The 23787-nt window shown below is 43.8% G+C and overlaps 1 protein-coding gene across 1 annotated transcript in view; it reads right to left on the bottom strand.

Moving 5' to 3' along the window:
* The window catches only part of LOC130367873 (CD209 antigen-like protein C), a 38770-nt gene that overhangs the window by 11992 nt on the left and 2991 nt on the right, over positions 1-23787 (bottom strand). The window contains exons 2-3 of the mRNA XM_056570798.1: positions 3438-3564; positions 3261-3365 (exon numbers count right to left, since the gene is read on the bottom strand). Of these exons, the coding sequence (XP_056426773.1) occupies positions 3261-3365; positions 3438-3462 (130 nt within the window). The 5' untranslated portion in view covers positions 3463-3564. The remainder of the gene's footprint in view (positions 1-3260; positions 3366-3437; positions 3565-23787) is intronic.

Below are 23787 nucleotides of genomic sequence, written 5' to 3'. Positions count from 1 at the left end.
TGCCTCCTCAGTAGGAGCTGGAGCGGTCCTTCTACAAAAAAATTCTTCCGGGCATGCTGTTACTTGTGGTTTTTTTTCTAGGACCTTCTCTCCGGCGGAGAGGAACTACTCCATCGGGGATCGAGAGCTTCTAGCCATTAAATTAGCACTTGAGGAATGGAGGCATCTGCTCGAGGGATCAAGATTTCCAGTTATTATTTACACCGATCACAAGAACCTCTCCTATCTCCAGTCTGCCCAACGGCTGAATCCTCGCCAGGCCAGGTGGTCTCTGTTCTTTGCCCGATTTAATTTTGAAATTCACTTTCGGCCTGCCGATAAGAACATTAGGGCCGATGCTCTCTCTCGTTCCTCGGATGCCTCGGAAGTAGAGCTCTCTCCGCAACACATCATTCCTCCTGACTGCCTGATCTCCACTTCTCCAGCCTCCATCAGGCAAACTCCTCCAGGGAAGACCTTCGTCTCTCCACGCCAACGCCTCGGAATCCTCAAATGGGGTCACTCCTCCCATCTCGCAGGTCATGCGGGCATCAAGAAATCCGTGCAACTCATCTCTCGTTTCTATTGGTGGCCGACTCTGGAGACGGATGTTGTTGATTTTGTGCGAGCCTGCACTGTCTGTGCCCGGGATAAGACTCCTCGCCAGAAGCCCGCTGGTCTTCTTCATCCTCTGCCTGTCCCCGAACAGCCTTGGTCTCTGATTGGTATGGACTTTATTACAGACTTACCCCCATCCCGTGGCAACACTGTTGTTTGGGTGGTCGTTGATCGATTCTCCAAGATGGCACATTTCATCCCTCTTCCTGGTCTTCCTTCAGCGCCTCAGTTGGCAAAACAATTTTTTGTACACATTTTTCGTCTTCACGGGTTGCCCACGCAGATCGTCTCGGATAGAGGCGTCCAATTCGTGTCAAAATTCTGGAGGGCTCTCTGTAAACAACTCAAGATTAAATTAAACTTTTCTTCTGCATATCATCCTCAATCCAATGGGCAAGTAGAAAGAATTAACCAGGTCCTGGGTGATTATTTACGGCATTTTGTTTCCTCCCGCCAGGATGACTGGGCAGATCTTCTACCATGGGCCGAATTCTCGTATAACTTCAGAGTCTCTGAATCTTCCTCCAAATCCCCATTTTTCGTGGTGTACGGCCGTCACCCTCTTCCCCCCCTCCCTACTCCCTTGCCCTCTGGTTTGCCCGCTGTGGATGAAATATCTCGTGATCTTTCCACCATATGGAAAGAGACCCAAAATTCTCTCTTACAGGCTTCATCACGCATGAAGAAGTTTGCTGATAAGAAAAGAAGAGCTCCCCCCATTTTTTCTCCTGGAGACAAGGTATGGCTCTCCGCTAAATATGTCCGCTTCCGTGTCCCTAGCTACAAATTGGGACCACGCTATCTTGGTCCTTTCAAAATTTTGTGCCAGATTAATCCTGTCTCTTACAAACTTCTTCTTCCTCCTTCTCTTCGTATTCCTAATGCCTTTCACGTTTCTCTTCTTAAACCACTCATCATCAACCGTTTCTCTCCCAAACTTGTTTCTCCCACTCCTGTTTCCGGCTCCTCGGACATCTTCTCCGTAAAGGAGATACTGGCCTCCAAGAAGGTCAGAGGGAAAACTTTTTTTTTGGTCGATTGGGAGGGTTGTGGTCCTGAAGAGAGATCCTGGGAACCTGAGGACAATATCCTGGACAAAAGTCTGCTCCTCAGGTTCTCAGGCTCTAAGAAGAGGGGGAGACCCAAGGGGGGGGGTACTGTTACGCCGAGCGCTCCGGGTCCCCGCTCCTCCCCGGAGCGCTCGCTACACTCTCGCTACTGCAGCGCTCCGGTCAGATCCACTGACCCGGTGCGCTGCGATACCGCCTCCAGCCGGGATGCGATTCGCGATGCGGGTGGCGCCCGCTCGCGATGCGCACCCCGGCTCCCGTACCTGACTCGCTCTCCGTCGGTCCTGTCCCGGCGCGCGCGGCCCCGCTCCCTAGGGCGCGCGCGCGCCGGGTCTCTGCGATTTAAAGGGCCACTGCGCCGCTGATTGGCGCAGTGGTTCTAATTAGTGTGTTCACCTGTGCACTCCCTATTTATACCTCACTTCCCCTGCACTCCCTCGCCGGATCTTGTTGCCATTGTGCCAGTGAAAGCGTTTCCTTGTGTGTTCCTAGCCTGTGTTCCAGACCTCCTGCCGTTGCCCCTGACTACGATCCTTGCTGCCTGCCCCGACCTTCTGCTACGTCCGACCTTGCTTCTGTCTACTCCCTTGTACCGCGCCTATCTTCAGCAGTCAGAGAGGTTGAGCCGTTGCTAGTGGATACGACCTGGTCACTACCGCCGCAGCAAGACCATCCCGCTTTGCGGCGGGCTCTGGTGAAAACCAGTAGTGACTTAGAACCGGTCCACTAGCACGGTCCTCGCCAATCCCTCTCTGGCACAGAGGATCAACCTCCTGCCAGCCGGCATCGTGACAGGGGCTTTCTGTAAAAATCTGTGGAACCTTTTACTTTCTGTGCAGCTGTCAATCAAGCTCAGTGCAGAGAAACACTTCCTGAGTTCGGACTCCTGCCAGGCCAGAAGGAGACTGAACTCATCGTATTAATTGTGGCAGGGAACAGAACAGAGCCACCTAGTGGGCCTTTTTTTTTACATTTTAAACATATTTATGTTGATCATTTTAAAAGCAAGAGAGAAAGTGTCTACTAATTACACAAGGAACACTATATAAAAAATTTGGTGACAGGTACTCTTTAAGTATTACATGCTTAAAGGGGAACTCCACTGCTCAGCGTTAGGAACAAACTGTTCCGAATGCTGGAGCCAGCGCCAGAAGCTTGTGATGTCATAGCCACGCCCCCTCAATGCAAGTCTATAAGAGGGGGCGTGACATCCTCTAATAACTCTTTTTTTACATTCACCCTATACAGGATACATAAAGTGCTGTTAGCAAATACTTCTCACAATATGCCTGATACGTATGGTTCTGGTTCAGGAGCTGAGCCCGCATCATCTGAGAGGTCTGAGCTATATATTACAGCTGACTCTGCTGCAACTGATGGTATTGGAGATATATAGTGGAAACAATGACAGTATTGTGAACAGACATTGGAAAGCCTGTCAAATGAAAGTAGGCAACACATTTATATACCAGCAGCATCCCACAATATTAATATACTACATGTCATATAGAGATTAAACATAAGAAAGAAATACATTATTATCAGTGATACCAGTTTAGATCTACATTGATAGATAGGAAGTAATTTCTATACCTTTGCCCGTTTCTGTGGGTCCCGTGTTAACTATGATTGGTAGAGGGGGGACCCTCCTAAACATCATCTCATTTGCATAGCCATTGTCCCCTGCTTCCAGACCTCCTGTAGACAGAATGGAAATAAGTAAAGAATTCCTTGATATTCCCACCACATAGACAATTCCTCCCGTTTTACCAGAGACGGCGTCATTCTTGTACATATCTGCTGCTTTTCTTTCTTCTGCCACAGTCCAGCTGGTATGTCTGTGATTTATCCAGTTTTCACTCAGATATTTGTGAGTTCTCCAACCCTTAACGTAATCCTGTGGTCATCATGAAGAACCAAAAGGAAATATGTAGAACAAGAAAAGGGAAGTGAGAGGAGTCCCAAGAAATAAGTGATGAAATAAAAATCGGTAAATATTGACACATCATATGCTGCCTCATACCCAAATCATATATAAACATCCTTGATCACATTGAATGGGACACATAAATTATACATGTCCTCACCTCCGATCCTTTCCTCCTTATCACACACAATCACCATCTACAATGCAAAAATCTTCCCAGAGGAGAACGCCCTAAATATACTAATTCATTTTTCGGGGTTTTCCTATACTCTCATTTCAGATCCACGTATCCTGAGGACTACTTCAGATTTTGTGAACTACATTGATAATCAGCGTGTTTTTTTCTGTTTAATATTATAGTTAATTAGGGCTTGTTGGCCATGTTTTTTTGGTATAATATTTTTTTCCATGTGTTATGTTATGTAATGGGAGTTAGCGCAAGCTGTTTCTGTGGCTAACGGTAACCCCTGGCTTAGTATTGGACTCTGTCTATAAGATGAAGTCCACTATTAAGCCTGAAAAGTAAATTAAAAAAACTCAACACATGGAAAAACTTTTATTACAAACAATGCTCCCCACAAGCCCTTGTTAATCATTTTATTGAAAGAAAAAAAAAAAAGAGGTCATTGAAGTAGTCCACCGAATCCGACATAGTCCTTAGCATCCACGGATCTAAAATGCAAAGTAAAGGAAAAACATGAAAAAATGGGTTAGTACATTTAAGGTGCTCTCCCCTTCCAAACAGAGAGCCTCCAGTTGTTGCAAAACTATAACTCCAATCATTGCTAGAGGTGGGGCTACAATGACCCTGTAATTGCCTGAGGCACGGCTACACAAGAAGAGGCCCACACGAGCGATATGAATGGTTGTTTAATATATACTTCCTACCAAGGAGTTAATTAACGCTAATTAACTTCTTCCTTGCTGTGCTAATCTGTACACCGCAGCTGTCAGCTGCTACCACAGCTCAGTCCCGTCATTGCCAGGAACATGCAGGTGACAGCCCCGCACTAGGTGCAGTACAGTATAATGCATGAAGGACAAGGAAATGTGGCTCTGTAGATGGCTAGTAGTGGTGCAAATAAAAATAGTTTACTGATACTGCTGCTGGGCCTGGGTCTGGGAATAAACATTTTGTTATGGTAGCACTAGCTACCCAAAATCTTCGGTTTAAATTTCAAAAATCCTTTGGGATTGTGAAGCCCTGGTGTGTACTCATGCTACTGATACTGCTGCTGGGCCTAGGTCTGGTAATAAAAATGTTGTTGTGGTAGCACTAGCTAACATAAATGCTTAATTGAGATTTCAACATTGATCTTTCAATGTAAGGGGTTATGAAACCCTCTTGGGTACTACTTATGCCTGCTTCTGACTGTATGTTTCAGGAACTACTTGGCTTACTGATGCTTTTAGCCTTGGGCCTCAAATTTTGGGATATTTAGCACTAGCTAAATACATGCTTAATAGAAATTTCAACATTGATCTTTCAATGTAAGGGCTTATGAAACCCTCGGGTGTACTGCTGATGCCTGCACCTGACTGCTCCTGTGCCTTTCAGGAACTACTTGGCTTACTGATATTTCTGGGCTTGGGCCTTAAATTTTTGGATGGTAGCACTAGCTAACATGTATCTTCAATAGAGATTTCAACATTCACCTTTTACTGTTAGGGGTTGCGAAACCCCTCTTGTGTACTCATGCTGCTTCCTGCTCCACTCTGTGTGTTTCAGGAACTACTTGGCTTACTGTTGCTGCTTGGCCTGGGCCAAAAAGTGTTTGATGGTAGCACTAGCTAACATACATCTTCAATAGAGATTTCAACATTCATCTTTTAATCTTAGGGGTTGTCATTTTTTCAAGACTGATGCCCTTTCGCCGTCAACATCATATCATCTGTGGAATTATCACAAGAATCCAATGAAACATGTTGGAGCAATAGCAATGAACCATAACTGATTAAATGAAACTTTAGGACTTTCATAATCAGGGGGGCACTGAGAGGCAGGGGTTGGAACAGGTGGTATCTCGCCTGGCAGAGGACCACCTGCTTGATGCTCGCCAGAATGGCTAATGAAAATTTTTTATGTAAATTGAATGTAATTTTCACATCAAGTTACATTAAATATGACATAAAAGATCTCTTTATCCTCTTCAATTTTGACACCTTATGGTCTCCCTGCTGCCACATAGACGCTCTGCAGCAGTGATTCTAATGGCAATGCCTGTAATCTGCATGTCATAATGAATAACAGTATGATTTCACTAACCTAGCACACTCCCTATGCGTGTTACAGCAAGGAAAAGTGTTCAACACCTCTATTGGGGCTCTCTGTAGGCCAGAAATTGTCATTTTAATACAGTTTTGCCGCAAATTTATTCGACCCAAAACAAACTTTTCCCAAAAAATTGGCGAATTGGCTGAATTGAATTTTTTAAAAGTTCGCTCATCTCTATAAATGATCATACTTGAATTACACATTAGCTAACAGACTATGCAGCCATCTGAACCTCTGTGGCATCCTGAATGTGTACAGTCTTTTGTGCCAAATGTGTGGGTTTAAATAAACACAATTCCATCTTCCTGCAATAACATTAGGAAAGATACATAGCACATTTCATCAGCTGGGGTGTGTATTAGCCTCCTCTGGTGTTTCTGTTCACTTTCAGCATCTCTGGTGGCACTACCATGCCTAGAAGGGATTTAAATGGGTTTTCTGAGGATGAAACCTATTAAAAACTGCTTAAAATGTTTACATATTTTTGTTAAAGAGATTTTTTGGCCAAAAACTATTGATGGCCAATTCACAGTATAGGCCATCAATGATTGATACCTGGCTGTGCAGATACTTGGCACTCCCCTGATCAACTAATCATAAATAAACAATGTAAGAGGTGCTGGGTGTCTTCTAGCTAGGAATTCAGTCATCTCTATCACCTGCTTACCTTAGATGCTTCTCAGGTAGGGTACTGATTCTCATTGTAGAGATCCAATGATGTATGGAGACTTATTTTTGAAGCAAGTATGTAAGGGAACACAAGCTGGATGGACTTAAATCATACTTGACTTCTGGGGGAAAAAACACCAGAGCAAAAGACATAATAGAGTCTATTCATTGGCTATCTGTACCCTTACCTGAGACTGTTGGAAAATTTTACATTTTTAGCAGGTCGGCCAAGGGCACAAAGACCTGTTATTGCCAACTTTAATGCATACTCGTGTACTGTCCAAGGTGCCCATTTGCTGAGGAAACACCAGTGCACATCTTCTAGCCTTTTTACGCCGACACTTTTGGATATCCTGAAAAATGAACTCAGAGAGTCTATTCCAAGCAGTGTTATATCATTTGGTACACTATAGACTATTTCCGGTTACTGTCAAGGCTATCCAAGAAGTCTGTCACCTTATGAACTGTGTATAGTACACTTGATGGTTTGTCCGGAAATGCCTTGGGACTTCTAGTGATGTTGCAAAAGTTCGCGAACCGGGGGCGATCCGCCATTGACTTCAATGGGCAGGCGAATTTTAAAACCCACAGGGACTCTTTCTGGCCACAATAGTGATTCAAAAGTTGTTTCAAGGGGACTAACACCTGGACTGTGGCGTGCTGGAGTGGGATCCATGGCAAAACTCCCATGGAAAATTACATAGTTGATGCAGAGTCTGGTTTTAATCCATAAAGGGCATAAATCACCTAACATTCCTAAATGGTTTGGAATAATGTGCTTTAGCCCCCTTTAGGCAGCACATAGAGCCCCCTTTTAGGCATCACATAGTTAGATCCCCCCTTTAGACAGCACATAGATTCCCCCATATTAGGCAGCACATAGTTAGAGCCTCCCTTTAGGCAGCACATAGTTAGATCCCCCTTTAGGCAGCACATAGATTCCCCCATATTAGGCAGCACATAGTTAGAGCCCCCCCTTTAGGCAGCACATAGTTAGAGCCCCCCTTTAGGCAGCACATAGTGGGATTTGAACCCAAGGACCCAGCACTGCAAGTCAGCAGTGCTAACCTCTGAGCCGCCATGCTACCCTTACCATACATCTAATATGCATGGTTCCTAAAATGGACAGAGATGTCAGCAGAGAGTACCAGAAAAATTAGGCATGTACACATGGCTCAAAAATTTGGTATTGTTGCAGCTGCAGCTGTAGCAGCTAGAGATGAGCAAACTTACAGTAAATTCGATTCGTCACAAACTTCTCGGCTCGGCAGTTGATTGCTTTTCCTGCATAAATTAGTTCCGCTTTCAGGTGCTCCGATGGGCAGGAAAAGGTGGATACAGTCCTAGGAGACTCTTTCCTAGGAATGTATCCACCTTTTCCAGCCCACCGGAGCACCTGAAGGCTGAACTAATTTACGCAGGATAAGTCATCAACTGCCGAGCCGAGAAGTTTGTGACGAATCGAATTTACTGTAAGTTCGCTCATCTCTAGTAGCAGTGCCCAGAAAAATTGCGGCAGCATAAAAAGTGCAGCACCAGAGGCCAGAAAAATTAGGCATATACACCTGGCTGAAAAATAAGAACAAACGCATATCCAAGAGTCCGGAAGACTCTATGATGCAGGACGGAGAAACAGACAAAGAAATTCTTTTCTAAATAAAATTTTTCAACAAATAAAGAAACAGAGTTCATCCCTCTCTGTATTTTAATTTTGAAAATTTAAGTTTAAAAATCACACGCAACAAGCGTTCCTTTGTGTAATGGTTAGTACTCTGGAAAATTCAAGTTTAAATTGTCAGAAAGTCCAGAAGACTCTATGATGCAGGACGGTGAAAATCACAGAGAAATCCTTTTCCAAATGACATTTTTCATCAAATCAAGATGAAAGCAGTGGCCAGAAAAATTGCAGCAGCAGAAAAAGTGCAGCACCAGAGGCCAGAAAAATTAGGCATGTACACATGGCTGAAATATAAGAACAAGCGCATATCCAAGAGTCCAGAAGACTCTATAATGCAGGACAGAGAAACAGACAAAGAAATTATTTTCTAAATAAAATTTTTCATCAAATAAAGAAACAGAGTTCATCCCTCTCTGTATTTTACTTTTGAAAATTAAAGTTAAAAAATCACATGCAACAAGCGTTCCTTTGTGTAATGGTTAGTACTCTGGAAAATTAAAGTTTAAATTATCATAAAGTCCAGAAGACTCTATAATGCTGGACGGTGAAAAACACAAAGAAATCCTTTTCAAAAGTGCGCCATGGCCGTGTAGGAACGCCTGAAATGGCCGCACACCTTCCTGGACTGCTTCAGGACATCCTGTAAGCCTGGGTACTTGAGCCCAAAGCGTTGTACAATCAGATTACACACATGTGCCATGCACTGCACATGTGTCAACTTGCCCAACCTCAATGCCGCCAACAAATTTGTTCCCTTGTCACAAACCACCTTGCCGATCTCCAGTTGGTGCGGAGTCAGCCACTGGTCCACTGTGCGTTCAGGGCCGACAGGAGCGCTGTTGCGGTGTGACTCTCCGCTTTGAGGCAAGTCAACCCCAAGATGGCGTGACACTGCCGTATCCGGGATGTGGAATAGCACCTGGGGAGCTGGGGGGGGGGGGGGGTGCTGGTGATGTGGAGCAAGACGCAGCAGTGGAAGAGGACTCGGCCGAGGAGGTTAGGGAAGAGGATGGAGTAGGAGGAGTAGAGGAGGTGGCAGCAGGCCTGCCTGCAAGTCTTGGCGGTGTCACCAACTCCTCTGCAGAGCCATGCATTCCATGCTTGGCAGCCATCGCCAGGTTTACCCAATGCGCAGTGTAGGTGATATACCTGCCATGACCATGCTTTGCAGACCATGTATCAGTGGTCAGATGGACCCTTGCCCCTACACTGTGTGCCAGACATGCCATAATTTCCTTTTGCACAATGGAGTAAAGGTTGGGGATTGCCTTTTGTGCAAAAAAAATTCGGACGGATACCTTCCACTGCGGTGTCCCAATGGCTACACATTTTTTAAAGGCCTCAGACTCCACCAGCTTGTATGGTAAAAGCTGGCAGGCTAGCAGTTCCGACAAGCCAGCTGTCAGACGCCGAGCTAGGGGGTGACTTTGAGACATTGTCTTCTTGCGCTCAAACATCTCCTGGACAGACACCTGACTGTGGGCAGATGAGCAGGAACTACTCAAGGCGAGAGAAGGAGAGGCGGATGGTTGAGAGGGGGCAAAGAGGGCAGCAGTGGTTGACCTGGCTGAAGATGCTGGACCAGGAGGAGGATGGCGGCTTTGACTTTGTGTGCTGCTTGTACTGACATGTTGATCCCATAGGTGTTTGTGATGTGACATCATATGCCTTCGCAAAGCAGTTGTGCCTAGGTGGGTGTTGGACTTCCCATGACTCAGTTTCTTCTGGCACAGGTTGCAAATGGCCTCGCTGTTGTCAGAGGCAGACACACAAAAAAAATGCCCCACTGCTGAGCTCTGCGATGACGGCATTCTGGTGGTGGCAACAGCATGCGTTGATTGGCGTCCCGTCTGCCTGACCCCGGGTGCCGATGCATGCTGTCTGACTGTGCCACTAGCTCCTTGCGACGATCTCCCCCTGCTTCCAACTCGTCTCCTCCTCCTCTCTGTCTCCCCATCTGAACTTTCCCCCTCTTCTTCTCTTCTAGCGGGCACCCACGTGGCATCCAAGGACACATCGTCATCATCAACACCTTCACCTCTATCTGACACCTCAAGAAAGGAAGCAGCAGCGAGTACAACATCATCATCACACCGTACATCCATGTGTGTAATGCTGCCTGATTGAGACATATCCCTGTTAACTACATCCTCTGCCAATAATGGTTGCGCATCACTCATGTCTTCAAACTGATGTTTAAGTAACTCCTCTGAGGGTTCAAGTAAAGCTGCTGTGGTGCTAGTGTTGGTGGTGGCGGCAGGCGGGCAAGTGGTAGCATGAGAGGTGCCCGAAGCTAAGCTAGAGGAGGAGAAGGATGGTGCGTCAAGGTTCCGAGCGGAAGCTTTAGTAGTAGATTGGGTGTCTTGTGATAGCCAGTCAACTAAGTCCTCAGAACTTTGGGGGTTCAGGGTACGTGGCCTCTGAACACTGGCCATTCTAGGGCCAAAGGGAATCCCAGCACCACGACGGCCCCTGTGGGGTAGCCTTCCTCTGCCTGTCATTTTTTTGGTTAAATTTGCACAAGTGTCACACCAAATGGGATTTGCACTAGGGTGACACAATTTGCCCTGCAGGCAAAAAAAACTGGCAACTGTGACGAGAACTGACAGTGACGACTGGTTTTATTTAACAGCCAAAAAAGGTATTTTTTTTAATTTGCACACCTGTCACACCTAATGTGATTTGCACAAGGGTGACACAATTTGCCCTGCAGACAAAAAAAACTGGCAACTGCGACGTGAACTGCCAGTGACGACTGGTTTTATTTAACAGCCAAAAAAGTTTTTTTATTTTTTTTTATTTGCACAGCTGTCACACCAAATGTGATTTGCACTAGTGTGACAATGAGCAAAAAAGCTTGCCAGCGGAGTTCCCCTTTTAAGCAGTGGTCCCTAACCAGGGTGCCTCCAGCTGTTGCAAAACACACGGACTGATATATTTCAGCCCTTTGAATACTATAGTAGTTAGTTGCTTTAAAGAAAAAAAAGCTTGCCAGCGGAGCTCCCCTTTTATGCAGTGGTCCCTAACCAGGGTGCCTCCAGCTGTTGCAAAACACACGGACTGATATATTTCAGCCCTTTGAATACTATAGCAGTTAGTTGCTTTAAAGAAGAAAAGCTTGCCAGCGGAGTTCCCCTTTTATGCAGTGGTCCCCAACCAGGGTGCCTCCAGCTGTTTCAAAACACACGGACTGATATATTTCAGCCCTTTCAATACTGTAGTAGTTAGTTGCTTTAAAGAAAAAAAGCTTGGAGTACCCCTTTTAACCAGCGGTTCCCTCCCAACCAGGGTGCCTTCAGCTGTTGTAAGAAACACGGACTGATATCTTTCAGGCCTAAAAAGGGCTTTTTTGGGTGCTGTCCTCAAAGCAGATGTTACACTAGTGCTTTAGAAGTATACTGGACCCTGAAAACACCTCCTAGCAGCAACCTAGCTATCGCTTTCCCTATACAGCAGGAGCAGCTTCTCTGACCCTCCACTTCCTAAGCCTTCAGCATGCTGAATGAGGGTAAAATGGCAAGAGGTAGGAGGGTCTGGAAGGGAGGGACTGCTGCTGATTGGCTGTAATGTGTCTACTGACTCTGACTCGCAGGGTCAAAGTTTACTGCAATGTTAAAGTATAGGGGGTGGATCGAACTTCACATGTGTTCGCCCGGCGATGCGAACGCGAACATGCTAAGTTCGCCGGGAACTGTTCGACTGCGAACAATTCGCAACATCTCTAGTGGCTTTCTTTCTTTTCCCCATTCCTTATCTCTCATCCTTTCACATAACTGATATGTAGCTTTATTGGGTTGCTGGTGTAGGACAGTTTGCGTATAGTGTACGGTCTGTGCTTTTTTTGTGCTACGAAATATGTATGTGACATTCATGGTGCTGTGTTCCAACCTGCCCTGTGTCACAGTAGATGACATGTTTATGAAGTATGTGATGACTATACAGTATTGTCAATTAAACTGAAAACGCTTTTTTTTTTATCTTACAGTGCCAAAATAATACCAACACACAGTGACAAAATAACAGCTTCATACATAAAGTTATCTAATAATACTACTAAAGAGCAGAGGTCCCCAACTCAGTCCTCCAGACCCACCAACAGTCCAGGATGTCTATTGTTTTATGTTTTATTCCAATGTGGCCACTGGATGTTGGTGGGCCTTGGACTCGGTTGAGTAGAAGCCACTAAATTATACATCTTACAGGATACCAAACATGTGGTTGGGCCACTTAACAGTTGGGCCATATGGGACATGGTGGGACTGTATTCGGTTATTCCCCATGAGTTGGGTATACAGTCAGTAGGTTAGTTCATTGATACGTTCAGCACCTATAGCCCTGCTTTAAAGGAGTTTATCATTTTAGTCTTACAATTCTTATTAACCACAATTGTTTTTCTTTTCAATGGGGATTTTTATTTACAGATCAAAGGAGCGAGTATGGTCTGGCGGTTTTCCCCTTTTATTTTGCCAACATTTTCATGTCCCCTTTTCAACCCGTTCTTCGAATACACACAATGGTTTGGTGGTTATATTGACGACATCGTCATTGTGTGGAAAAAAGAATGGGAATCATTTATTGATTTTTTTGGAACACATTAGAACTAATGACATGCAGTTAAGATTCTCTGGTAATTTTGGGTTCCTTTCAGTTCCTTGTTATTGTTATTTCCAGGTGTTGTGGAAATATTAAGTTGTCACATTGCCTTCATATTGTGCGATATGGCGTAGGTTCGTGTGTTGTCGACTGGTCACCATATCTGCAGATGTGGTGGTTATTGATGGCACATGGAGGTGTGTCATATCTTCTGTAGGCTGAATCATTACCTTGTAACCTAATGCTGACTGTATGTATGGGCGTGGCTTTGTACTGTATGTGGGAGTGGCTTTGTACTGTATGTGGGAGTGGCTTTGTAAACTCTCCCTTTTGTTAGGTATAAATAAACATAACCCACAATAGCAAGGGGGATTTTTTTTCTGAAGCTGGTGTGAGAAACCGTGTTGCAACAACATGTTGCTTGTGCTTCTTCAACTATGGGAAATTTTCTATCCTGGCAGACCGCACTGAGCCTGAATTATTACTAGTCTGAAGTCCTACAACACAGGGCTCAAGTCCTGCAGGAACGCACTTTTTCCTGAGTTCAAGTCCTGAGTTCCTGCACTTTTTCCACAGCAGGAACTCTGTTCCCTTAGCAGGAGTTCTGCACGACTAGCCTTTGAGTGAAAATCTTGGGTGAGTTCCTACACTTTTTTTTCCCAGGACTTGACCCCTGCTTATTTCCCATATAGGAGAGAAAGTTGTTGTCCCCCTTTTAGAGAATAATGTGCAATCAATGCTTTTCTTCTTTCATCATCCTGCCATCCCCCGCATGTGGTGAAGAATCTGCCATATGGGGAATGGCATTGTTTACGACGCAACTGTTCATTGGACAACACTTTTGCTGTGGAGTCGGATAAGCTACACGAGCATCTTCGATCTCAGTTTTATCCACTTCAATTCTAGAAAATGCATTAAAGCAAATGAGGGATCTAAATTGTGCTTCCCTTCTGGTAACTAATAAATCTGTCAGTGAACAAAAATCAATTGTAATATTTCATTACCAATCATTCAAGACAGTTTAATCTGGTCTGTGATGTGAATTTACGCAATCTCCCCATTCTTAAACACGGCCCAGACCTTGCAGAAATGTAATGGAGTACAAGTTGTCCCCAAAAGAGTCCCAACTTTAGGTAACATTCTTTCACCTAGCCTATATACATCTAAACAGTCAAAAACTCCTACTTGGTTACAAGTTAAGGGGACAGAAAAGTGTGGCCACGGAATTTGCAGTACAGAGAACATTTAAGTCCAGTAAACAGGCAAACAGTATTTCACAAATTCATACAGTGGGGCAAAAAAGTATTTTGTCAGCCACCAATTGTACAAGTTCTCCCACTTAACCCCTTAAGGACGCAGGACGTAAATGTACGTCCTGGTGCGGTGGTACTTAACGCACCAGGATGTACATTTACGTCCTGTACATAGCCGCGGGCATCGGAGCGATGCCCGTGTCATGCGCGGCTGATCCCGGCTGCTGATCGCAGCCAGGGACCCGCCGGCAATGGCCGACGCCCGCGATCTCGCGGGCGTCCGCCATTAACCCCTCAGATGCCGGGATCAATAAAGATCCCGGCATCTGCGTCAGTACGCAATTTCAATGAATGATCTGATCGCCCGCAGCGCTGCTGCGGGTATCCGATCATTCAGAACGCCGCACGGAGGTCCCCTCACCTGCCTCTGTCCGCTCCCGGCGTCTTCTGCTCTGGTCTGAGATCGAGCAGACCAGAGCAGAAGATAACCGATAACACTGATCGGTTCTATGTCCTATACATAGAACAGATCCATATTAGCAATCATGGACTATTCAAGTGTAAAAAATTTTTTTTAAAAATGTAAAATTAAAAGTGAAAAATCCCCTGCCCCAATAAAAAAGTAAAACATCAGTTTTTTTCTATTTTACCCCCAAAAAGTGTAAAAAATAAATTTAATAGACATATTTGGTATCGCCGCATGTGTAAATGTCCGAACTATTAAAATAAAATGTTAATGATCCCGTACAGTGAACGGCGTGAACGTATAAAAACAAAAAGTCCAAAATTGCTAATTTTATAAAAAAAATTATAAAAAATGTATTAAAAGTTTTTTATATGCAAATGTGGTATCAAAAAAAGTACAGATCATGGCGCAAAAAATGAGCCCTCATACCGCCGCTTATACGGAAAAATGAAAAAGTTATAGGTCATTAAAATAAAGGGATTATAAACGTACTAATTTGGTTAAAAAGTTTGATTTTTTTTAAGCACAACAATAATATAAAAGTATGTAATATTTGGTATCATTTTAATCGTATTGACCCTCAGAATAAAGAACACACGTCATTTTTACTGTACATTGTACGACGTGAAAACAAAACCTTCCAAAATTAGCAAAATTGCGTTTTTCTTTTTAATTTCCCCACAAAAATAGATTTTTTTGGTTGCTCCATACATTTTATGATATAATGAGTGATGTCATTACAAAGGACAACTGGTCATGCAAAAAAAAAAGCCCTCATACTAGTCTGTGGATGAAAATATAAAAGAGTTATGATTTTTAGAAGGCGAGGAGGAAAAAACAAAAACGTAAAAATTTTATTGTCTGAGTCCTTAAGGCCAAAATGGGCTGAGTCCTTTAGGAGTTAAAAAGATGAGAGAGGCCTGTAATTTCCATCATCATTTTCTCAACTATGAGAGACATAGTGAGAAAAAAAAATCCATAAAATCACATTGTCTGATTTTTAACCCCTTAACCCCTTAAGGACTCAGCCCATTTTGGCCTTAAGGACTCAGACAATTTAATTTTTACGTTTTCATTTTTTCCTCCTCGCCTTCTAAAAATCATAACTCTATTATATTTTCATCCACAGACTAGCATGAGGGCTTGTTTTTTGCGCGACCAGTTGTCCTTTGTAATGACATCACTCATTATATCATAAAATGTATGGCGCAACCAAAAAACACTATTTTTGTGGGGAAATTAAAACGAAAAACGCAATTTTGCTAATTTTGGAAGGTTTCGTTTTCACGCCGTACAATTTATGGTAAAAATTACGTGTGTTCTTTATTCTGAGGGTCAATACAATTAAAATGATACCCATTATTATATACTTTTATATTATTGTTGCGCTTAAAAAAAATCACAAACTTTTTAACCAAATTAGTACGTTTATAATCCCTTTATTTTGATGACCTTTAACTTTTTTATTTTTCCGTATAAGTGGCGGTATGGGGGCTCATTTTTTGCGCCATGATCTGTACTTTTTTTTGATACCACATTTGCATATAAAAAACTTTTAATACATTTTTATAATTTTTTTTTATAAAATGTATAAAAAAAGTAGGAATTTTGGACTTTTTAAATTTTTTTTCGTTCACGCCGTTCACCGTACGGGATCATTAACATTTTATTTTAATAGTTCGGACATTTACGCACGCGGCGATACCAAATATGTCTATAAAAAATGTTTTTTACGCTTTTTGGGGGTAAAATAGGAAAAAACGGACGTTTTACTTTTTTATTGGGGGAGGGGATTTTTCACATTTTTTTTTACTTTTACTTTTACATTTTTTTACATTTTTTTTTACACTTGAATAGTCCCCATAGGGGACTATTCATAGCAATACCATGATTGCTAATACTGATCTGTTCTATGTATAGGACATAAAACAGATCAGTATTATCGGTCATCTCCTGCTCTGGTCTGCTCGATCACAGACCAGAGCAGGAGACGCCGGGAGCCGCACGGAGGAAGGAGAGGGGACCTCCATGCGGCGTTATGAATGATCGGATCCCGCTGCGGGCGATCCGATCGTTCATTTAAATCGCGAACTGCCGCAGATGCCTGGATCTGTATTGATCCCGGCACCCGAGGGGTTAATGGCGGACGCCCGCGAGATCGCGGGCGTCGGCCATTGCCGGCGGGTCCCTGGCTGCGATCAGCAGCCGGGATCAGCCGCGCATGACACGGGCATCGCTCCGATGCCCGCGGTTATGCTTAGGACGTAAATGTACGTCCTGGTGCGTTAAGTACCACCTCACCAGGACGTACATTTACGTTAATGATCAAGCCAATTTTCACCTTAAGGACCAGGCCAATTTTATTTTAGCGTTTTCGTTTTTTCCTCCTCGTCTTCTAAAATCCATAACTCTTTTATATTTCCATCTATAGACCCATATAAGGGCTTGTTTTTTGCGTGACCAATTGTACTTTGTAATGAAACCTCTCATTTTACCATAAAATGTACGGCAAACCCGAAAAAAAAATTTTTAGGGAGGAAATTTATGTGAAAACCAAAACTTTGAACATTTTGGAGGGCTTCGTTTTCACACTGTACAATTTACGGTAAAAATGATATGTGTACTTTATTCTGTGGGTCAATATGATTAAAATGATACCCATGGCTAGATACTTTTATATTTTTGTACCGCTTAAAAAAAAAATCAGTAATCTAAAATTGCCCTATTTTGACCACCTATAACTTTTTCATTTTCCGTATATAGGGCGGTATGAGGGCTCATGTTATATTCATAAAGCTTTTAGATAATTTTTTATTAATTATTTTTTTTAATAAAATGTGACAAAAAAAGCAGCAATTTTTGACTTTTTAAAGTTTTTACATTTACGCCATTCCCCGTACGGGATCATTAACATTATATTTTGATAGTTTGGACATTTACGCACGCGGCGATACCAAATATGTTTATTTTAAAAAAATTACGCAAAACGGACAATTTTCATTTTTATTTGGGGAGGGGATTTTTCACTTTTTTTTTTACTTTTTATTTTTACATTTTCTCAACTTTTTTTTTTACACTTTGTATGTCCCCATAGGGGACTATCTATAGCAATCATTTGATTGCTAATACTGTGCAGTGCTATGTATAGGACATAGCACTGATCAGTATTATCGGTGATCTTCTGCTCTGGTCTGCTCGATCTCAGACCAGAGCAGAAGACCCCGGGAGACGGCCGGAGCCAGGTGAGGGGACCTCCGGCCGACATGCTGGAAGATCGGATCGCCATGGCAGCGATGCGGGCTATCCGATCATCCAATCAAAGTACTGCAATGCCGCAGATGCCATGATCGTATTGATCACGGCATCTGAGGGGTTAATGGCGGACATCCGCGCGTAACCTGCCGTGTATGACGCGAGCACCCTTCCGATGCTTGCGGTCATACACAGGACATAAATGTAAGTCCTGGTGCCGGAAGTCCCACCAAATCAGGACGTACATTTACGTCTTTGATCGTTAATGGGTTAAAGAATTTATTTGCAAATTATGGTGGAAAATAAGTATTTGGTCACCCACAAACAAGCAAGATTTCTTGATCATAGACCTGTAACTTCTTCTTTAAGAGTCTCCTCTATCCTCCACTCATTACCTGTATTAATGGCTCCTGTTTAATACACCAGAAACAAAATTGTAGACCTGCACCAGGCTGGGAAGACTGAATCTGCAATAGGCAAGCAGCTTGGTGTGAAGAAATCAACTGTGGGAGCAATTATTAGAAAATGGAAGACATACAAGACCACTGATAATCTCCCTAGATCTGATGTTCCACGCAAGATCTCACCCCGTGGTGCCAAAATAATCACAAGAACGGTGAACAAAAATCCCAGAACCACAGGGGGGACCTAGTGAATGACCTGCAGAGAGCTGGGACCAAAGTAATTAAGGCTACCATCAGTAACACACTACGCCACCAGGGACTCAAATCATGCAGTGCCAGACATGTTCCCCTGCTTATGCCAGTACATGTCTGGAGTTTGCTAGAGAGCATTTGAATGATCCAGAAGAGTATTTGGGGAATGTCATATGGTCAGATGAAACCAAAGTAGAACTTTTTGGTAAAAACTCAACTCTTCGTGTTTCGAAGAGAGAGAATGCTGAGTTGCATCTAAAGAACACCATACCTACTGTGAAGCATGGGGGTGGAAACATGATGCTTTGGGGCTGTTTTTCTGCTAAGTAACCAGGACGACTGATCCATGTAAAAGGAAAGAATGAATGGGGACATGTATCGTGAGATTTTGGCTGAAAACCTCCTTCCATCAGCAAGGGCATTGAAGATAAAATGTGGCTGGGTCTTTCAGCATGACAATGATCCCAAACACCGCCCGAGCAATGAGTGGCTTTATAAGAAGCATTTCAAGGTCCTGGAGTGGCCCAGCCAGTCTCTAGATTTCAACCCCATAGAAAACCTTTGGAGGGAGTTAAAAGTCCGTGTTGCCCAGTGACAGCCCCAAAACATCACTGCTCTAAAGGAGATCTCACCTTGTGGTGTCAAAATGATCATAAGTACGGTGAGCAAAAATCCCAGAACCATACGGGGGGAACTAGTGAATGACCTGCAGAGAGCGGTAACCAAAGTAACAAAGGTTACCATCAGTAACACACTACGCCGCCAGGGACTCAAATTATGCAGTGCCAGACGTGTCCCCCTATTTAAGCCAGTACATGTCCGGGCCCGTCTGAAGAGCATTTAGATGATCCAGAAGAGTATTGGGGGAATGTCATATGGTCAGATGAACAAAGTAACATAGTAACATAGTTCATAAGGTTGAAAAAAGACCAGAGTCCATCAAGTTCAACCTATAACCCTAATGAGTCCCTACTGAGTTGATCCAGAGGAAGGTAAAAACCCTCATACTAGAGGTAAAAATTCCTTCCAGACTCCAAATATGGCATCAGAATAAATCCCTGGATCAGCATTTTGTCATTATATATCTGATATACATAACCAGCGATGTTACTATTCTCCAAAAATGCATCCAGACCCCTGGATGCCCACGCAATCTACTAACTACCATTGCCACCCTACTGCTTCTGCAAATTCTTATGATCAGCTCCTCGCAAGAGCTGCAGTCCTCGCAACTTAGGACCACCGAATGGTGTGTTTACATGCCTAACTGCTGCACAAGGATAGCTCTCTCTGTACTGAAGAAAACTGTTCCCTGTAGAGAAATGTTTCCAAACAGCTGATGATAAATGGTGAGTCAGCAAAGCCACTGTGATTGGCTGAGACGCACACACCCTCCCCATACTATTGGTTGTTGGGGGGGGGGGGGATGTGCAGTCTCGCTCTGCTCACTATTTTGCAGCCTTGCTGTGCCTGGACACAGTTCTCTGCAAACCTTAAACGAGCGGACAGATCAGGGGAACAATTCCCTACAGCCTCCCTCCTTCCTCTTCAGACAACCAGTGGCACAGCAGCAGGATATGTCCTTTATAATGTCCCCGATCTCTATGCTCGCTCTGGCAGCTGTCATGGGAACATTTCTTTTCAGCGTCTTCTTGCACCAAAATGTACAATGGAAAATCCACATAATTTAGCATGTCTGCGATGTGTGGCCATACCCTTAGGGCAGTGGTCTCTAAATAGTTGACCTCCAACTGTTCCAAAACAGTCAAGACAGCCGTTTGTTGTCTGGGCATGCTGGAAGTTGTAGTTTTGAAACATCTGGAGGGCCACAGTTTGCAGATCACTGTGCATAGTTCCCTAAACTGTGGCCATCCACATCTTGCAAAACTACAACTCTCAGCATGTCCAGACAGCAAACGGCTGTCTTGACATGCTGTGAGTTGTAGATTTGTAACAGCTGGAGGTCAACTATTTAGAGACCACTGCCCTAAGGGTATGGCCACACATCGCAGACATGCTAAATCATGTGGATTTTCCATTGTACATTTTGGTGCAAGAAGACATTGAATAGAAATGTTCCCATGACAGCTGCCAGAGCGAACATAGAGATCGGGGACATGATAAAGGACATACAGTGATCCCTCAACTTACAATGGCCTCAACATACAATAGTTTCAACATACAATGGTCTTTTCTGGACCATTGTAACTTGAAACCAGACTCAACATACAATGCTATGGAATGTGCGAAACGTGTCAATGACTGGAAGAACCGACCAATCAGAATGAGTATTTCACTGGTAATACCCGTGTATTCCTAAAGTGCATGCACTGACTGGTGTCTGGTAGCGCCCCCTAAAGTACAGGGAGGTATTACGTGTTCTGTACTACTCTTTACCTGTATTACTGAAGTGTATGCACTGACTGGTGTCTAGTAGCGCCCCCTACAGTACAGGGAGGTATTACATGTTCTGTACTACTCTTTACCTGTATTACTGAAGCATATGCACTGACTGGTGTCTGGTAGCGCCCCCTACAGTACAGGGAGGTATTACATGTTCTGTACTACTCTTTACCTGTATTACTGAAGTGTATGCACTGACTGGTGTCTGGTAGCACCCCCTACAGTACAGGGAGGTATTACATGTTCTGTACTCTTTACCTCTGCCAGGGTTAGCTGCTCCTTTGGACACCAGGTGAGGGAGGCTCCATTTTCCTTTCTTTAGGACACTGCGTGTTCTGTACAGGACCCTGAAGAAGCTTCTGTTCTCTACATAGACCAGTGTTTCCCAAAGAGGGTGCCTCCAGCTGTTGCAAAACTACAACTCCCAGCATGCCCGGACAGCCGAAGGCTGTCCGGGCATGCTGGGAGTTGTAGTTTTGCAACAGCTGGAGGCATTCTGGTTGGGAAACACTGAAATAGACAGTGCTAAAATCTCCCAGCAGATCTTTCTTACTTTTATATGTAAGGATTTGCTTTATCTATATTAGTTATCTACTTATTTTCTTTAATTCTCACTTTTTCCTATTTTTGGATGACATTTTGGTGGCTTCAGAACCAATTGGCAGGTTTCCATAGAGTTCTGGTCTCAACATACAATGGTTTCAACATACAATGGTCGTCCTGGAACCAATTAATATTGTAACTTGAGGGAGTACTTTATCCTGCTGCTGTGCCGCTGGTTGTCTGAAGGGGAAGGAGGGAGGCTGTAGGGAATTGTTCCCCTGATCTGTCCGCTCGTGTAGGGTTTGCAGAGAAGAGTGAGACTGCACCCCCTCCCCCTCCAACAACCAATAGTATGGGGCGGGTGTGTGTGTCTCAGCCAATCACAGTGGCTTTGCTGACTCAGCATTTATCAGCTGCTTGGAAACATTTCTCTACAGGGAACAGTTTTCTTCAGTACACAGTACCTCAACACTGTACAACACAAACAGCGCTTCTCACAGCTTCACCGGTACACAACTAAGATCTCTACTCCGGGACCACAGGTAAAAGACATCTTTAGGCCGGGAGCAGCCCGTGCCAACCTGTGGGGCATAACTATTACAGATGAGTAGTTTGTCATAACGATTTTCCTTCCAGCTGGATTTATTGCTATCCCAAATTGCTTGTGCCGTAGTACTAACAGACCGCCATAAACTGTTCCAAATCGGCCCTCGGCACTATCTAAGATACCATTTTTCCCTCAAAGACGCCCTTATATTGTAACTATACCAGTTTTAACAACATATATATATATACACCGTATTTTTCGCCGTATAAGACGCACTTTTTCTTCCCCAAAACTGGGGGGAAAAAGTCGGTGCGTCTTATACGGTGAATACACCCCTATCGCGGTGGTCCCTGCGGTCATCAACGGCCGGGACCCGCGGCTAATACAGGACATCACCGATCGCGGTGATGCCCTGTATTAACCCTTCAGACGTGACGATCAAAGCTGACCGCTGCGTCTGAAGGGAAAGTGACACTAACCCGGCTGTTCAGTCGGGCTGTTCGGGACCGTCGCGATTTCACCGCGGCGGTCCCGAACAGCCGGACTGAATAGCCGGGTTAGTGCTTACAGGACACCGGGAGGGACCTTACCTGCCTCCTCGGTGTCTTCTCCATTCAGGGCTCCCCTGTATGGCCGGCGCTCTCCTTCCCCGTCATCACGTCGTCGCGTACGTGCGTCGGCATGCGTAACGACGTGATGGCGGTTAAGGAGAGCGAGGATACCCGGCCGGGAGCAAAGACGTTCCAGGCGACAGCGATGGAGCGACATCCAGGGCAGCGGTGACGGGTCCGGAGCGGCGGGGACACGTGAGTATTACCTCCTATGCAGTGGTCTTCAATCTGCGGACCTCCAGATGTTGCAAAACTACAACTCCCAGCATGCTGGGAGTTGTAGTTTTGCAACATCTGGAGGTCCGCAGGTTGAAGACCACTATTGGGTTCAAAATCTTTATTTTTTTAGATTTTGCACCTATAAATTGGGTGCGTCTTATACGCTGGTGCGTCCTATAGGGCGAAAAATACGGAACATCCTATGTTACGATCCATGTACCAGAATTAACATTTAGACTTAAAGGGGTTATCCAGGAAAAAACTTTTTTTTTTTATATATCAACTGCCTCCAGAAAGTTAAACAGATTTGTAAATTACTTCTATTAAAAAATCTTAATCCTTTCAGTACTTATGAGCTTCTGAAGTTTAGGTTGTTCTTTTCTGTCTAAGTGCTCTCTGATGACACGTGTCTCGGGAACCGCCCAGTTTAGAAGGGGTTTGCTATGGGAATTTGCTTCTAAACTGGGCGGTTCTCGAGACACGTGTCATCAGAGAGGACTAAGACAGAAAAGAACAACCTTAACTTCAGATGCTCATAAGTACTGAAAGGATTAAGATTTTTTAATAGAAGTAATTTACAAATCTGTTTAACTTTCTGGATCCAGTTGATATATATGAAAAAGTTTGTTCCTGGAATAACCCTTTAAGTTCAGTAAGGCGGCAGATTGCATTGACTAAACAGCATATTCATTGCATTTTGTTAAATGTTTTCTTGTGATATTAATAATCTGAATCTGTAGCAAGGGACCTGCTCAGATTTTAGTCTTATATGCTTATTTTATAAATCTATTCAATCATTTCTAATAAAATATACATTTATTGACAGAGAACCAGCTACATCCTCATTTTTTCTTCAAAAAAATAGTTTTTTTACATTTTTTTAGAGAATTGTTTTTAAAGTTTTTTTTTTGTTTAAAATTTTTTTATTTTTTATTTTATTTTTTTTATTCAGAACAATTTAATTCCTGTCCACACCTAGAAGGCTGATTCCACTTATTTTTGAGTACTTTAATTTCCTTGGCACTTTT

The sequence above is a fragment of the Hyla sarda genome, chromosome 4, assembly GCF_029499605.1.
Source record: "Hyla sarda isolate aHylSar1 chromosome 4, aHylSar1.hap1, whole genome shotgun sequence".
NCBI lineage: Eukaryota > Metazoa > Chordata > Amphibia > Anura > Hylidae > Hyla > Hyla sarda.
This window is presented reverse-complemented; position numbering and strand designations above follow the sequence as displayed.